This window comes from Phlebotomus papatasi, chromosome 2, assembly GCF_024763615.1.
Source record: "Phlebotomus papatasi isolate M1 chromosome 2, Ppap_2.1, whole genome shotgun sequence".
Classification (NCBI taxonomy): Eukaryota; Metazoa; Arthropoda; class Insecta; order Diptera; family Psychodidae; genus Phlebotomus; species Phlebotomus papatasi.
The window spans coordinates 103,995,108-104,014,474 of NC_077223.1; the positions used below are offsets into that span (position 1 = coordinate 103,995,108).

The 19,367-nt window shown below is 34.8% G+C and overlaps 1 protein-coding gene across 3 annotated transcripts in view; it reads right to left on the minus strand.

Moving 5' to 3' along the window:
- The window catches only part of LOC129800544 (locomotion-related protein Hikaru genki), a 110,523-nt gene that overhangs the window by 51,061 nt on the left and 40,095 nt on the right, over positions 1-19,367 (minus strand). For all 3 annotated transcript variants that reach the window (XM_055845015.1, XM_055845014.1, XM_055845013.1), the window contains 2 exons: positions 16,921-17,157; positions 16,417-16,514 (listed from right to left, as the gene is read on the minus strand). In XM_055845015.1, coding sequence (XP_055700990.1) covers positions 16,417-16,514; positions 16,921-17,157 — 335 coding nt within the window. The remainder of the gene's footprint in view (positions 1-16,416; positions 16,515-16,920; positions 17,158-19,367) is intronic.

Consider the following 19,367-nt stretch of genomic DNA (forward strand, 5'->3'; position numbering starts at 1 on the left):
ATAGTTAATCTATCTAAATCAATAGAGTTTGTAATGAATTAATGTACAGAATTTAAATTCAGTAACCGTTAATATTTTAGACCTAAATCGGTGCTCCTGGACAATTTCTTGGATTGACTAGTGTTTCCACCACGAGGCTAAAAATAGAGTGTCTTCAATTTGTACATTTACATAAAAAATCGTATTTCAATGTAACCCCACTCCACAAAGTAGCCCCACCGCTCCTATCAGTGTAGCCCGACAGCTCAAGGTAGTCCCACGTCCTCCTATATAGGAATTCGTATAGGTTTCTTCCTCTAAATCTAATATATAGGGAAAAGTGGTACAAGTTGGACAATGCTACAATTTGAACAGGGCTTTTTGTCTTGATAAATTTAGTACATCATTTTTATTTGTATAGTGTTAATGCTTTAGTTTTTTAATTTGGTTCCTTGTGCTTAAAAACAAATTTTGTACTGTATTTATCAAGAAAAAAGCCATGTCCAACTTGTACCGGCGAATTGTCCAACTTGTAACACTAATTCCAAATTATATCACTTCACCCTAATTAAAAAAAATGATAGTGATCGTTGCTACTCTGTGTTCGTTAGTGCCCAAGTTTCCCCTATAGGTCAGTTTTTCGTCGTGACGAAGTGTGAAATTCAACAATTCTTATGTACAGTAAATTCCTGCTGCATAAAAATACCTACGATTTTTGAGGTTAGTTTTAACATAACCTCAAACTTTTCGAATTAAGTTACTTGCTAAAATGAAGAGCGTGAGAATTATTTAATGGGGCGGTTTGATAAAGTTTGTAAAGTTATACTTCTATGAATTTCGGAACATAATTACTGTGTAAATCGGCTTAAAATATGATGAACTAACCTTATTAGTTCTCTCACTAAATTAGTGATTGAATAAGGTTCCTTAGAAGCAACTTTAGCGCCTTTAGCCCTATTAGTGGTAGCTATTTAAAGTTAAAATGCTGCAAAAACTTGAAATTTCGCCAACGGCTTTTATTAGAACGCCAGCTGAATTAAAATCAACAATAAAAGAAGCAAATTAAATTGGATTTCAGAAAGTGTTATCATTAAAAACCGAGTAATTAAACATGACTGGCCTGGGAATTGTCTCAGTAAAATGAATGAAATTTTTCTAATAGAGATTCCAATCGTTGGATCTTTTTATATAAAACGTATACCAGAGGGATTTTCCTGTATCACACTCTCTAACAAGGTGATCGGGGGAGGATTTGCACAAAAGGAGAAATATAATATTTCATCAGGCTTGGGGACTCTGTTACGGATGACTTGAAAAATGGTTTATGATATAGAATGCAAGTGTTAGGGGTGGATTTTAGCATATATAGAATTTTTCTATTCTTTCTTCTTTCTATTGAGTCTCTAACATGCGATTTTTCTTTATTGAAAACTTCCCACCATCAATCATTTTCAGCATATCTCGCCTCCGCACCATGAAAAACCCAGTGGTTTGGAATTTAAAGCCATTTGGATATCTTTTAGAGTTAACAAAATGCCACTCAATTTGCTTCCATAAGGTTTGATTTAACAGTTTTTCTTCTCTTTCTCTATTAAACCAAATAAAATTGGATGTTGAAATTTGGAATTGAAGATAAATAATCTCAGGAGGAAAGAGATTGAACAAAATTATATATCTTTTGATTTTTCGACAAGAAAACACAAGCAAAAAAAGAAGACATGGAAAGAAAAAAGAATTAACAACATGCAAAAGGATTGCTATTAAGAAGTTTCAGTTTGTATTGACCTAAACCCCTTTTCCTTTTGCCCAGGATAGAGAAATCCCTTTGATATATTTTCCTTCCCCATTCCATCCGCAGGAAAAACTTCTCGTTCCACTTTCAAAATTAAATAGAGATATGTTTTTCAAAAGTAGAACCTCGTCTAAAACTCACCTCATCCCCTTTTAGCACTATACATTTCACCAACAGGCAAAAAGTGTGTTAATTTTATTCAAGAGCTCCTCCAGTGAAAAATAAAACATACAAAACTGAACCTTCCCAACTTTCGGGAAAAGAGCGAACTTTTGCACCATGGTTGCTGGCAACAAGAAGGGGCTCACAATTCGTGTTTATGAACTTTTGCAAGGACCAATAAATTTCTGCAACACACCCTCACCCTCTAGCCCCTCCTTCTTCATCATCAGAAAATTTTCATTTAGTAACACCATGCTTTTACTTTTGTCCAAAAACCATTGTAATAACAAGTTCAACAATTAATTTTAATATAAAGAAAATACAGCAGAGAATTTAATTTGTACCCCAACATTCTGTTTTCCAACTTTGTGCTACCGATGGGGGTAGTTGGGTATATCTTTTGGCTCCAAGGCAAATATTGTCTCAATGGAATTTTTCTATTATCTACCCCGAAGTCGCAAGAGTGCATAAAATTGACTCGCGTGGCTAAACAGATACGAGTTTATCGCGAATTCATTTCATTTTCTCATGTTCAGGTTGCATTTTCACCTGTTCTCCGCAACGCATAAATTTTACCAGCGAAAGCTTTTACACGAAGCCCCCAGAAAATGTTTTAGGGGTGGTACTATTTTTGAAATTTAATCAATATAACATTTATGTTCTCACATATGCAGAAATTTGCTAACACTTTTTGCGTGCAAATCAGACCTTCGTGCTTCGCTACATAGGGATAGTCGGGTTGTTTCGAACACCACTTTCCTATCTTAAATTTTTTACCTTATCGAATCAACCTCACTAACCAAATTTAGTGAAATTTAATTACATTACTTTCAACTTGTGACATGGCTAGAGGCCAAACGGTAAGAGATATCGACTTCCTAACTTTGACGACCCCCCACAAATCAACATTTTCTGTAACAGACTTTTTACTTCCCCACCTCATCCCCTCCTGCCCCTCCACAATTATATGTTTATACAGGCCTGAGCTACAAGAAAATCCGAAGTGAATTTGGTGGTGCCTGTTGGCATTCTTCGAAATGTCGCGAAAATTCACGTAGAGAAAATGAGAGGTTTTTCAATGTGAAAATTGTTTAATTCCTTAGAGTTAAGCCAGGGGCACATCAAGCCTTATAAAAAGTGAAGCTATTTTTCACTTTTCCTTGTAAAAATTTTGCAGATAATGCACCGCGACCTAAACAAGTTTGCTCGTAGTTCTTATACTATTTCGGCAAACATTATGAAATATGTATTTTTAAATAGCTTTTACTACGCGATTTCGAAATATATCAGACTGATAAGTCAATTCTCTTTAGGAAAAAACTTGCCAATAGTCTTCAGTGTCTCTATGCAAAAACGTATGGAAAAATGAAATGTCGATAGGCCCATGGTTAAGACATTTTCACAAGAAAATCCTTTTAATAATTTAGTTGAATACAGTTATTTGGGTTAATTGTGAATAATTGTCGATATTAAAACAAAAACATTGGGATGAAATTTTTAGCTGGAAGACTCATATTCTTTTGAGCTGTCCCAAAATTCAGGATAGGTTTGAGAAAAACCGTTTTGTACAACACTATTTTGGTTAATAAGGAATGCAAAAGTACATATTACAAAAAGGGACACGATCTGCTAATAAGGATAAAGTAGAGAAGAAAATATTTTGTAGCATTTCAGAGATTTTTTGCAACCGCAGCGCCGCCAGACGTTTGTCAAGTGAGTTATTTGTGTCTATCTCTCTCTCATAGTTGAATTGCGCGCGATTTAAGAACTTTCCATTTGAAGTGATATTTGCATTTCATTTCTTTGTATTTCTACAAGATTCAAGTAAAAGGGTGTTTAGTGAACATCTATCCGTCTTCCGACAAAGATGTCAAGAAGACAATTTCTATATGAGTTTTTATGTCTGTTATGTCTTTTAGGCGCAAAAATATTGATCATGGCACCGTGAATGAGCAGGATTAGTGTTACCAGTATGGCTATCTGTAATTTCCATTACAATTATCAACACTACACGACTTTTAACAAGCACAGGTCTGCTATAAGGGGTCAAAGATCGACAATTTACCGACCTGCCGTCCTCTATCTCCGGTTCTAATTAACATTTTCACATAAATTTTAGGTTTTTGGTTTCGTCTCGATGAGCACTTTCAGATGGAAGTTCAAAAAGTCACCACAGGTGGCGCTGCGATAGCGTCAAAATTCATCAAATTTCAAACTCATTTTTCTCAAAAACGCTATTGCGCATTTTGATCAAATTTTAGAGTGTTGTAGCCTATTCTATGAAGTTTGCAAAAAGTGGCGTGGCTTCGCTGTGATTACAATAAAACTGAAGATATGAGGGGTCAAATTTCACGAAATTCAAAACATCATATCTTCGTTTCTATTGAACCGATTTTGACGAGTGAGGGCAGAAATTAAAGGTCTCGCAAAGCGTTATAACTTTCTAAAACATTTGAACTTCGTAGGACCAACGCTAAGGGCGCCACAGTCAAAAAACAATTGTCATAATACATAACATCAATTATCTCGACACGTGCTTAACCGATCTTGATGATTACTTCGGCATAATTGTGGAGAACATTTATATCTATGTTTCGTCAAACCGGTGGCACCCAAAATCCCGAAAGCCAAGATCCCGAACGCCAAAATCCTGAATGTTCAAAATCCTAAAAGGGATGAAATTACATATATGAGGGAAAATGTTTAGTTGAATAATTTTCCAAGGCACAGAAAATTTCCCTTTGCCTCTAGCAAGTGTGGGTACAATCGTGGGAGTAGCTATGACACTTTTAAGAATTCGGGGTTTTGGCTCTCAGGATTTTGGCCAATTCGGGATTTTGGACCATTCGGGATTTCGGCTTTCGGGATTTTGGCGTTCGGGATTTTGGCTTTCGGGATTTTGGCCGGGACTCCGTCAAACATGATTTTTTGCGCAGACAATGCTATGTCCGATTTTGTCGTTTTAGTGTTTAAAAAAATCCGTATTCTCCCATAATAACGCTTTGAAACCACTCAGATGCCAATTTGACTGCTTCTACTCGACCAAGATACTTAAAATAGGGTTTTTAAACTGAAAGTCTCATAAAATACAACAATTCCTTGATTGAAGTTCATCAAATGAACACTAGGGGCGCTCTGGTCGAAAAAGCGAGTTCAGAAACATATATATTTGATACCCAAAGCACAAGTTTGCAAGGGTTAAATAAATTATTATTATATATTTGATAGATTTTGATATTTGATAAATTTTTCTCACCTTGTTCGAAAATTTAGTATGAAAATTCGAAATTGAATTTGAATTTTTCAAACATCAACGACTTTTTGTGCAAATGGACTTCCATTTACCTTTTATCCAAGACACTATTTGAGAATCAAAATCTACTTGTGTTTGCACCCATTTTGGCTTTCGGGATTTGGCTGCTTCCGAAAATCGAAATATACAATCGAGCAGAGAAATTTCCACCTTTTCGTTAGGATGTCAGAATGAAAATAATTTCAATTCAATTAAGAAAATATTTCGAACATGTAAAACAAAGCCTTTTAGAACTGATTCTATTTGCCGAAAGGTAGACAAAACTGAAACGCGATAAACTTAATTTGAAGATGTTATTTCGAAATGGTGATTTCGAATGATAATGCTTTCGTATAAATGGGTGTTTAATGCTCAAACTCCTTTGACTGCTTTGAATTCTGATTAAACCAGTTTGCTGATTAAATTGGTCGGATAACCCCAACTGCCACTATGCTCTAGTTCTAGTTCTTCTTCTAGAGCGTTTCCTATCACATGTGGGCGATTGTGCTTTTCCTTTGGAGAAAATTTCATGAACAAATGACCTTCAATAAATTCACACCAAAATCCTTAATGTTGAGCTTCTGGAAATACTGTGAAAAGTTTTTGGCTGGGAAAAATTTTACAATCTTCCCCCCTCTGTTACACTTCATTGTTCCCCTCAATCCAGAAAATTGGAAAAGGTGTTTCCTTTCTAGCAGCTTGCATTGTATGTTCCTTTTGCCAATAATTCACCTCTCATTCATTTGGTTTCATCGCTATTTTCTCTTTTACTTCTTTTCTTTCCATTTCTCTGAAATTGCGTCTGATTTTGAGGAATCCTTACGGCCCTTTTTTTCTCCCTCCATCTCGTCAATTTTCAACAAAAATAGAACGATTGAAAAATGTGAAGAAGCACCTCATACAATCACAATCATTATAGAAAATGCCTCTCCAAACATCAATAATTTGCCATGGCAAGAGAAAGGGAATCAACATAGAGAAGAAATCCTTTTTGGAAACATGAGACTTTTTTTTCTCTCTCTACCAAAATGTAATTGATACGAAAGGAGAATAAATGCGTAAAGCTTGGAAACTTATTAATAACATAAGAAAGTTCCAGTAATCCTTTTATAACAATAGGATATGGGAACTTCCAATAGGAAGTGGAAAAGTCAGAAAAAAGGACCCAAAAAAGAAGAAAAAAAGAACGAGGATGAGAGAATCAAAATGAAGTTGAAGGGAAAAGTTCAACAATAGTACATTTAAAGGCACAATCAAGTACATCTGCGTTGGTTACAGGACCAAAAAAAAAAGGCGAAGAGAAGAATATTTCCACACACTTCACTTAATTTTGATTATTTATGGGGGTGTGGATGGTACAAAATATATACCACATATTAAATATCTTCCTGATATGGCCAGCATATATCCCATTGTGCAATTTTTGATATTGTAAAATTTCTTTCTCACCAAGATACTTTGCGTGATATCATAAAAATCCCCCAGTGTCAGTCATAAAAAATCACCCAATTAAAGAAGCTCTCTTCCGTGCCCCAAAAGATTATACTTTCCTCCTCAGGCTCCTGGTCGTATCTCCTTCATTTCTTTCCTTTTTTTTCATCTGTTTGCACCCCTCCAGGAGGGCACAAGTATCTACATATTTGCAGGCAAAAGAAAAAAAGTACTGGAGGATACATATGAAAAAAAGGCTAACAGAGAGCATAAGAAAAAGCCAACGATAAGCCTACATCAGCTTATACAGGTGTGATTCTTCCATTGCAAACTCAGATTGTGGCAAACGCGAAGAATTATTATTAGAAGTGGTCCGAAAAGCAGACCCAGGCACCGCGACTGGCCAGTCTATTGTACCCAACACCTTTGTTAGAGCTCTATTTTGCGTCATTGACGAAGGATACTAAAGATCCAGGGTTGGGACGTTTTGATGACGGAAATAGGGCAAATAGAGTCACCTAGGGATATTCTCCATTGATGTGAACATTATTACTCGTCGAGATCGAGTGAGGAACTTAGCCGTTCGTGAGGAGCTAAGAACAAGAAGAGTCGAAGAGTTGCTTCTTTGAGTTGAGAGATCACAACTTTGATGGTATGGGCATGCTCAGTGCATGAATGAATAAAAACTCCCCAGAAAAGCTATGCAACAAGGTGGCTCAATCAAATTCAATATCTTGCCTTGAAGCGCTTTAAGATCGAACCTTAACACCTTCCTGAAGTGGCGGAGGATCAGCAGGTGTGGGTTGCTAAACTCGACATTATTGGCCCGCGACCTCTATAGGGATAAGCGATTAAAAATTATGATGAATGAATCAGAATATTGTCGTGATGCAATATCACTTTTATGTATTTTTGACCCATTCTAGCCTTTTTTCAGGACTTAATAATCCATATTGATTAAATGTTGTCGGTAGTGGTGCTCGTAAATAGTATCGTTCATTTTAAGAAACTAGTATAGTCCTTGTTATGCATAATTCCCCGTTGGTCCCAACAAACACAGAGCATTGACTTCTTTCCGAAGCAAATAGGACATCCTGATTATTTTAGTACAGTAGACTCTCGCTAATTCGGCTCCTTTAAGATCGGGCTATTTTTAATTCGGATAGCAGTTAAATTTGAAAAAAAGTTTGTTAACATTTTCCCAGTTTGCTTATGCTCTAAACCATTTTTTGGCATTATTAAATATGCCAATTGGAACTCTCGTATTCCATTTATCTATATCTTTAAATTTGATTTCTTAATATTTAGAGAAATTTGTAAAAAATTGGTTAAATTGCAACCATAGCATTGTGCGTATTGCATCGGCCATATGAATTCAGACGAAGAAGATATCGGCCGAGAGTGGAGCAGGTATCGGCCGATAAATAAGAGCCTTTGTTTAAAAGGAATACAAATTTGATTATTTTTGTTATCAATTAATGGATATACTCGAAGAAACACTCTCTGTCATCCACTCCTTATCAAAAAACCCACGATTGCCCAACCATTGCCCAACCATTAAAATTTTCTCTAAATTTCAGTTCGAGGGTACAAATCGACAGCTCTAGAGGTGTCGATAAATTAGTGGCGAGAATTATCGATACTAGCGACAAAAAATTCGGGTTATCATCTCGATCGCCCATAATCGACACTCGACACTAGCGATGGGACAATTAGAGAGAGTTGTCATGTCACCCCTGTACTTGGAACAAAACGTACTTGTTCTCAATTAACAAATTAATTCGGATTATTCGTAGCGAGACAATTAAAAAGTGTTCTGATACTAAAAGTAGAATAATTGAGTAATATTTTTTACATTCAGACAGATTCGTAAATCATTTAAATAAGGTATAATTCCTTATTTTGTGTCACTAACATTCTAGTATAAAATCATAAGAATTTGAGAAATGGCTGATCTTTGATTAAGATTCCGATACAGTGATTCAATAAATTAGATGAATAATTATATTTTCTTAAAAATTCGACGAAAAACTTTATTCTGCAGATTACATATAAACAAACGCAATATATTTTCCATTAGATAATTGGTAAACCGTAGTTAGTAATTTTTAAATATACATTTTATCTTGGTGGTCGATATCTTCTGCAAGCTGGCCGATACAAGGTGCATGGTCGATATGTGCTTCTTTTACCTTATACCGAAAAAGAAAATTTTCGGAAGTAGATTTTAAAATTTTTGTTCGTCTTTCAGTCAAGTTATGAGACATCCATTTCCCCCTTCATTTTGATTTTTTTCTAATGCTTTTAAATGTGTGAGTACACCATCCCGAGTCATGATTACTGTTGCTATAAACTGATCTTATCGTCTTCATTCAGCAACGCTTACAGATCGGCGCTTTCGGTTTTTTTTGGTCTTTATGGTCTGCATCGTAATCATCATTTTTGAAGCATCTCTAAACCGAATAAGGGCAGAATCACATTGGCAAAAAAATGCTCGCCGTAGCCTCACCGTATTTCGTTAATTTACGGATTTTCATTGCATTTCTTCCGCAATTTCTCGATTACTGTATTACCTTATCTCATACTCGGTGGCACTAGGTGAAAATAATATAAGAAAATTGAAAAAATAAAACGAAAATTCGATAAACGGTGAGCAAAAAAAACTGTAAAAGAAATTTTTTCCATTTATCGCATTTTCGTTTTATTTTTTCCATTTTCTTATATTATTTTCACCTATTGCCACCGAGTATGAGATAAGGTAATACGGTAATCGAGAAATTGCGGAAGAATTCCAATGAAAATGCGTAAATTAACGAAATACGGTGGGCATTTTACTATCAATGTGATTCTTCCCTAAACCTTGTAAATATGAGACCGCTCGGAGAAATTCAACCAAAATGCTGATTACAATAGGTGTGATTATGGAAGAATCACACCTAAAAAACCTACTCCGAAGCATATTCACCACAATATCAGAGAATAAAAACAGCCTGGTATTCATTAAATTTCCCTCTCACTTCGTCTTTTCACCACCCCCATCGTCCCCCCTTCCAACAATAAACTTTCTTTTTTTTCTACAGGGCACAAAACATAATAAAATTCTCCTTTGTCTGTATGAAGTGATGTCTTACAATTTGAATATAATGTAATATTTTATGTAAAAAATTTCGCATGATAATTTCAGTGAAAAAAAAAAGGAAATATTTCTTCAAACACCGCACCCATAGTGAACGATGTGAAGACAAGAAGCACCAAGCACTTCATGGCACTTTGGGGAGAAATATTGTTCTTAAAAAGGGAAAGATTACAGATGAGTTTCACCTGTTATTAAAATTCAGTGAAGTTTTTGTCTGTTTCAAAATAAAAAAAAAAACATCCAACATACACTACCGAAAAGTTCCCCAGATCAACAAGGGAGAAAAAAAGTCAGTAATAAATAGAAGTACATAAGTAAATGTTATGTGGAATGATAAAATTATTCGACTTTCTTTATATAGTCCATAGACAATTCATAGTCATATTGTGACTTGTCTCGAGGGAAATAAACCAGGAGGTTTTTCACTCCAAAAAAAGAAAACATCCCTTCGTCTTTATGAATTATTCCCATGGACGTTACTTAAGAATCTCATAACAATTTTGCCATAAGCACAAAACGTTTAATAAAACTTACTAAAAGGATCTTTCAACAAGAAACGTATGAAATATTTATAAAATGATTCCCAATTTAAACAAATACCGAGGGGTCGACACAAACTCTGGATTATTCATCTGCAAACACAAGAATTTTCAAGCTCATTCAACCTTAATCTTTATTTCATAAAACAAAATGGATAATGTTATTTTCCACATTTCAACTTATGGGCTTCACACAGAACCTTTTGTTTATTTATTTCAAATGAATTGCAGTGGAAAAGGTTGAAAAGTTTTTAGTTGTAGAACCTTTATGAAAATTTTTCTTTTGTCACAAGTATTTTGTAAGTATTCTTTTGCTTTATTCAGCATAATAATTATATTTCATTTAAACTACAATTTATTTTCATTTGTACAAACAGCGCCGTTTGCGTAGGTTAATCTAAAATGGCTATGAACCTTACGTTTCACTTTTAGGATTGGTTAGTTGAAACATTGATAAGCTTAACAATTGCAGAATATGTCATGCCCTTTACCGTAAGTGCGGGCGACTTTGACCCACTCCTGTTCATAAGCTTTTCTTTACTTCTAGAACTTAAGGATGGCCTTTACCGAACCGATCTACCATGTCTGATCGGTGAGAACCGTAAAATTAAAATTAAAGAAAAACTTACGAACAGAAGGGGGTCAAAGTCACCTGCTGGATACAAAGTCGCCCGTATCTACGGTACATAAAATGATATTGCAATTCTTGGTTTGACCGTAAATGGTAAACAATTTCCCAGAAACCCGTAGTAAGAGGGGGAAATAGAGAAGTTTAAAAAAGGCCTATATCGTGTTTTTTAACTCCAATTGATTATAAGTTATACTCTATCTCTATCTAGACTTTCTTCTTTATTGGGTAGAGGTAGACTTACTTCTTGGAAGTAATTTTAAGTTTGATTAATAGAATGATTTTACGCTACCCAGGCTCTGTAATATTTCTTGCCTTTCGTTCATCAATTTGAGATCACAGACGTATTTCGCGATATAAGGTTAAATCCAAAAGATACAACCGACACAGCCTTGATAGGGCAACACTCAACCAGTTGACCAGATTGACGGAAGGTTATTCGTATTAACGCATCGACCAACCTGGTCCTTTAACTACTCTTTTTCGTCATTATTGGTTTAGACCAACGTATATTGTTCCACTAAGGTCCCAGTAGATTTCTACCTAAATATAGGCTTCCAATGGCGGAGACCTTTTGTGGGGTGTGTAGTGGGTAGACTGATCATAGATCAGGAAGCATTTCGAACTCGACTTATGCCGGCTTCAGACTGGAGGTTTAACCCAGTTCCCGAAGGTCTCAAAAATTTAAATAACAAGCAATTTTATTGAGTTTTCAAAATCTAATGAATCATTTGCCCTTATAATCCAATCCTAAACGACAATTTTCTAAAAAAAAATCCTGACTAATTAGGAATTAGGGGAGTTAAGCCAAATGGCTAAGTCTTGGGTCTGAAGCCCGCCTTAGGGCTCGATGATACCAAAACAAACTCTTCATGTCCCCTACTTTTCCAGTCCCCGAGGGTTTCAAGCCTGTTACCCAGCGTGGTGGCAGTCTCACTACAAAATCGATCTAGTGTTGGGAATAAAGGCCCTAAGGTTTAACGGTCCGTCACCTAGAGGCCCATAATGACCACCCGTTTATTATCTTTCAGACATATTTCTCTTGAATGCGGAAGAAACCCTCAACCAGATCCAAATACAAATTGATTTTTTTTATTCTTTCTTCTGAAAGAGTGTTGCTTGGAACCTTGCAAAGAGTTTACCGTCTCTATTTACTCTAAAATCATTCTTAATACATGTGTTTTCGAAGAGGGAAACTCCGTCCGGATGCGGCAACACTGTTTGTGGAGTTTTCAACCCAAGATCAAAAACTACCTCTTCTTCAGAGATTTCGACACGCTCTTGAGTTTTTATCTTGGGTTGAAAACTCAACAAACAGTGTTGCCGCATCCGGACGGAGTTTCCCTCTCCGAAAACACATCTATTATCTACACGGCAATTTTTCTACAGCATTCTTAATACATTTTAAAATGAATAAAAATATAGACATAGTTTTGGTGCCCTATTTCGGCCACCTTCATTCTCATAGTTCCTTGCCCTTCGGGAGTTCTTCCAATATCTTTTTCACGTTATCTCGTTTGTCAAAGCTACATTTTTTGTTATTCTTTTTTTTTGTTCCCCCCCCTTACCCCTTTGTAGGTCTAAAGCCCTTGGGCCTATTATGACCAAAACTAAATACTTCAACTAACAAATAACAAACAACACAAATGAATTACAATTTGTCTCCTTTTAAAATTATCTCACACACATTTAAGGCTATCTCTCTTTTTGTTATTCTTTTGCATTGTATAATCTATAGAGTACGTAAAATCTAAAATTTCATGGAAATTCGAGTAACAAAAAAGGTGGCCGAAATTGCAAGCTGGCCGGAATTTGGCACACTTACCCTATACACACCTTCGAAAATAATTTCTGTGTCACAATATTTCACGAATTATCTTGTTTGGCTTAAAACCGCATTCAACATAGAATGCAAACTTTCAATAACCCTTTTGTGTATTTTCTAAGCGATAAAACATTTACTCGTGTTTTTGCATAAAAATAGCACACTCCAGAGTTTGTTTTTTATTGTATCAACACAGAATTCTCTCTATGAAGTCCACAAAAATAATTTAACATGAGAGCGTCATTTTTGCAACAAATTTTCGTTTGATCAAGTGAAAGAGAAAATAGTGATAGTGAAGTAAAAGTAGAAAGCAACATACAGAGTGAAAAATTCACTGAGATAGCAGTATATCAAATATGAAAATTTATTTTTATTTATTTATTTTTTATTTTTCGGAGAATATCTCTCGCAGCGTGAAAATGTATGGTGCAATGGAAGTTGTGTGTAATTTTGGAGAAGAATTGGTAAACCCCTCGAGGGTGAAAGTTCTCAATTCCTCCCGAGTTGGTATTTTGATAAGAAGTTCGCTCTTCAGAGTCTCCAAAATAATATGCTCTTGAAAAGCTCAACACAGGGGAGATTTAAAATAGATGAAGATGTTGAGGAAAAAAGGCCAACATTAATGCCCATCGAGGCAATAAACATAAATTTACATGCAGAAAGTTCATTAACTCCAAATTATACTAATTAGAAGATTTTCGAATAAGTAATTGGGTGTCTGAGAGATGGGAAAATCTTTGTAGTTTTTCCTCCTTATAATGACGATCCGGAATGGGAAATGGATAATGCAGGGACTTGGGGATTGTTGCAGGCAAAGGAACTTGGATGTTTGGAACAGATGGTCCAAAAAGGAGGAAGAAGATACAGTAGGTGTCAAAAGTTTGTTACCTCATGTATGTTCGAAAAACCGGTGCAAAAAACGATAGAAAAAATTACTTTTTAATTTTTTTTCTTTTCGCGAATTAGTTGCCTGTAATCCGTAGATTTTATTTATATATTTCGGACATTTCGGAAAAATTATTTAATTTTATTTCATATAAAAAATTATTGTTTTCCAAAAGTTGGTAATTTTTGAAAAATCAAAAGTTTGTTGCCTCATTTGAAAAGTTACTCAAAATGGTAAAAACATGCAACTAACTTAAAATTAATCAGCTATATTTTGAGTCTATGTCATTTGAGAGGCCAATGGTGGGATTGGACATTTCTAAAGTTATCTATGGTAAATACATGTGTATAAGAGTAATGATAAATAACAAGAAAAAATCTGTTTTTTTTTTTTTTAAATTCATAATTTAGTTTAAAATGGCAAGTTAAAGCAGTTAAACACTCTTAGAAAAATTAGTTCATACAAGCTCATATGCAGTTATTAGAACTATAAAATATAGTAAATATAGACCCAACTATATATTTAGGTTGGGTAACTAAATGAAATAGTTGACCACAGTTAGTTAAAGTATCCTTTTCATTTAGTTATGACAACTAAATCAAAATAGTAATGGGTACTATAACATATTAGTTCCAATTACTAAATAAATGGGGTTGATACCCATCTTATTGGCTGTAATAACTATATCATATTAGTTGTGGTTACTATATAGCATTCATTGTGATGCATATTTCTTATTAGTTGCTTAAAATTCGAAAGAGCTTCAACGCATTACTAAAATAAAAATTACTCTTTACTATTGGAAAAGTAGTCATAACTTTATGAAAATATAGGCCCATCTATTTACATTGGTTGTGAGAACTAAAATGAATTAGTGACCAATATTAGTTGGGATAATGATTTCATTTAATTAACACAAGCAAATATAATTGTATGAAAGTATTATGAAATAATTGCCGCAACTTATCCACGTAAATATTGTCTTATATTCTCACTACTAATAAATTTATTATGAGTATAATGTTTTAAGAATATAAGAACCATTTTAAATAGATTTGATAATAATCGCCCGAACAACTCATTTTCATTAGTAATCACGTCTAAACTTTTCTAAGAGTGAAGGGTATGAAATCGTCCAGAGATACTGCCGGAATGAATCTGCGTCGTTAGTTGCTAGATTTTATGAAAAATCACGAGAGATTATACATAAATTTTTCAAATATTATAGTAATGAGGTACGAGTACATCTGAAAAACGCTACTGGCAGACCTAGGGTATCGACTTAGAAGGTTGATAACAGCATTGTAAGTATCTCTGATAGTGACCCAACGATGTCTGCTTCATAAATTGAAAGACAGTTGGTTGCTGAAGGAACACAGGTCCTTACTGTTACAAAAACAAGCCCATATTAAATGAAAATGGTCAGAATATTTGGGTGACAAGCAATATTCCATTGGTAAACAAGATCAATCTGTATAAAAGGTTGTAGATTTACTTGAAACATGTTAAACAAGTAAAATTACAACCATTTATTCAGATTAGACTAGCTAACTAATGGAATATTGGGAATATTGTTTGTCTCCCAAATATTCTGACCATTTTCAGTTGATTTTTATAAAAGTAGGGACCTGTGTCCTTTATGTAACCAACTGACTGTGAATTTTTGAAGCAGACATAATAGAGTCACTATTAGTGATACTTATAATGCTGTTATCGACCTTCTGAGTCGAAACCTTAGGTATGCCAGTAACGTTTTTTAGATGAGGTCGTACCTTATCACCATATATTTTGGTGATTTTATGTATATCCTGTAGAGATTTTCCATAAAATAAACAATTGACGACGAAGATTCATTCCAGCAGTATCTCAGGACAATTTCTCTCCTTTTAACTTTTTGTAATTTGCAATTTTTAACCTAAATTATAAATGATCAAAAAATAGATAATTTCTTGTTATTTATCAATACTTTTATATACAGTAGAGTCTCTCAAATCTGAATCTCTCAAATTCGAACAACGTTTGGATTCAAAATTTGAATTGTGGGGTTATGTTAAAAAAAATCGTATTTTGGATGAATGAAAATCATATTTATGTGCTTCTTCTCGAATGCTTGCTTATATTATGATCGTATAAAATGATAAGGAAGTATGTTACCACTAAGACTTGTGAGAAAGTACGGGAATTTGATTCAAAGTACAATTGAATCTCACAAAAATATCGTTAGTTTTGAAAAAATCGTTCAAATTTGGGAGGTGAGAAATGTCAAAAATACCCCCCGAGCGATCGAATTTAGGAGACTCTACTGTACATGTATTTACCATAGGCAACTTTAGCAACGTACAAACTCACCATTTGCCTTTCAAATGACCTAAATTCAAAACGTAACTGGTTTACATTAAGTTTGTTGCATGTTTTGATCATTTTAAATTAGTTCTTTAAATGAGGCAACAAACTTTTGATATTTCAAAAATGACCAACTTTTGGAAAACAATAATTTTTTATATGAAATATATTTTTTTTAATATATAAATAAGATCTACGGATTACACGCAACTAATTTGGAAAAAGAAAAATTCGAAAAAGTATTTTTTTCTAAAATTTTTTGCACCTTGTTTCCCGATCATACGTGAGGCAACAAACTTTTGACACCTACTGTATATTCCACTATACTATATTATTATTATTTTTTGTTGTTGTTCACTTTCTTTTTTTTCTATGCCTCTTCCTCTATCCCAACATAACTTACCACTGAAACATTTCTGTAGCTCAAAAGTAAATGAGGTGGAATCCGATTGACGTGACAGCTTTTGTAGAGTGGTTGAAATTTGAAATTTCCGTATTCATCTGCCAGAGGTTCCATTTAAAAATATGATATAGCAGAAAAAAAATAGGGAAAAAGAGACTCAATATTGTGCCATAAAAAAATCCCATAAAAAGAATAACAATAGAAGTGATTGAGGAAAAAATAAGTCAATTTATGAGGCTTTAAAGGGGAAAAACTCCCTTCTCAAACTTTCTCCCTGTTACAACACCAATCCCAAACACCACCCACCCCCCTCCCAGTCACCCACCTTCAAAAACCCACCCACCCATCCACATCAACTGATATTACCGATATTAAAGTTTTTGGGGGCGTTGGGGATGGAAAGTTTTGTTGTTGCAGAAGAAGCAAGTTTGATGGGGAAAATCAAGTTGAAGATGTCTCAATTGATAAATAAACTCACTAATATTTGGATAAATTGCACAGTACCTTCGTCCAATGATGCAGCACATAGTGGCCCAACCCACTTTCCTTTAACACACTTAATCTTGCATAGTCTTCGATCGCCAAGTGGTCCAATTTCACTTGGGAAGCGAATTTCACTCACGATGCGGAACTGATTGATTTCCTTCTCTTCAGCATCCTCCTCAGACTCCTCCTCACTCGATTCCGAATACTCACCAGGATACGGTAGTCGATGATCTTCACTGCCATCGTCTGGTCCCGCTGGAAATTCAAAAGAGGACTCTTCAATCCTTTCACTCCAATACTTTGGAATAAATTAACTTGGGAAAACTCCTTCAACTCTCTCTCATTCTCCATTATCTCCTAACAACTGTTTCAATTTAATGTATTATTTGCATTTATCAATAGATTTTCTGCATCTCTGAAGCAAATAGTCTATTTATTAAACTATCTCCAGCTTTTTAGGACATTGAATGTTCAACAAATTGCTGATTTATTTGTGTTGAAAATCGCTTGAAAACGCCCGGTGGACTTTATTGAATTTGAACTGGTTCAAACTTGTCAGAAATTCCAAGACCTTTCCAACGGATTCAAAATTGAGTCATTTTACTGAGAATACGCTGTCACGAAGGTCCAGAACATTTTCAAGATTGACCTTGAAAAAGCGTCACTAGGATCAAAAAGTCTCAAAAGCTTTTTTAAGCAACTCGGAAAATCGTTTAAAAAAGATTTAAGAAGCTCATCTGTGGATAACTTGCTTATTACCGGTTATGAACCGTTTAAAAACGGTTCAGATTTGTCAGAAATTCCAAGACCTTTCCAACGGATTCAAAATTGAGTCATTTTACTGAGAAATACGCTATCAAGAAGATCCAGAACGTCTTCAAGATTGACTTTGAAAAACCATCACTAGGATCAAAAAGCCTCAAAAGCTTTTTTAAGCGACTCAGAAAATCGTTTAAAAAAGATCCGAGGAGCTTATCTGTTGATAACCTGCTTATTACCGGTTATGAACCGCTTAAAAACAGTTCAGATTTGTCAGAAATTCCAAGACCTTTCAAACGGATTCAAAATTGAGTCATTCTGCTGATAAATACGCTGTCAAGAACGTTTTCAAGATTGACCTTGAAAAACCGTCACTAGGATCAAAAAGCCTCAAAAGCTTTTTTAAGCGACTCAGAAAATCGTTTGAAAAAGATTTGAGGAGCTTATCTGTGGATAACTTGCTTATTACCGGTTATGAACCGTTCAAAAACGGTTCAGACTTGTCAGAAATTCCAAGACCTTTCAAACGGATTCAAAATTGAGTCATTCTGCTGATAAATACGCTGTCAAGAACGTTTTCAAGATTGACCTTGAAAAACCATCACTAGGATCAAAAAGCCTCAAAAGCTTTTTTAAGCGACTCAGAAAATCGTTTGAAAAAGATTTGAGGAGCTTATCTGTGGATAACTTGCTTATTACCGGTTATGAACCGTTCAAAAACGGTTCAGACTTGTCAGAAATTCCAAGACCTTTCAAACGGATTCAAAATTGAACCATTCTACTGATATAAATGGGCTGTTAAGAACGTTTTTAAGATTGACCTTGAAAAACCATCACTAGGATCAAAAAGCCTCAAAAGCTTTTTTAAGCGACTCAGAAAATCGTTTAAAAAAGATTTAAGGAGCTTATATGTTGATAACCTGCTTATTACCGGTTATGAACCGTTTAAAAACGGTTCGGAATTATCACAAAATCTGACACGTTTCCAATGGATTCAAAATTAACCCATTCTCCTGATAAATACACTTCCAAGAACGGTTTTATGATTGACTGTAAAACTGTGTAAACGTTATGATAAAAAAAAATAATTCTATACTGAGAAAAAAAATGGGGGTGCGATTAACTTTTTTTCATCATAACTTTAACACTTTTTGGGTGTAAAAATATATCAACATTTTTTAGTGTTAATTTTGCACCTTTTAAGAGTAAAATCAACATGAAAGGAGGGCAAATTTAACGCATAGTACACCTAAAAAGGGTAATATTTACACCGTTTTCGGATCAATACTGCAGGGTAAAATTAACATTTCCGGAATATTATTTGGCATTTTGGGATTTATCTCAGTGTATTAATTTATTAACTGATTATCATTGCCCAAACTTGGTTTATCCGGAATTACGCGTAGTCCGGAATTATAATTTATTAGTGATTTTAGTGCACACTTGACCGATTTGTAAATGTTTGTGCCGAAACAGGTATGAATGTGAACGACGAAAAGTCGGAGGTAATGGTGATTTCCCGAGAATCTGTGGGATGCACTCTACATGTTAGTGGAGCCTCATTGACACAGGTGAAGAAGTTCAAGTATCTCGGGGTGTTATTCACGAGTGATGGTAGGATGGAGGCAGAACTCTCGTCGCGAATCGGTCAGGCTTCTGCAGTTATGAGGGAGCTTGGCAGAAGCGTGTTGAGGAAGGCCGAGCTT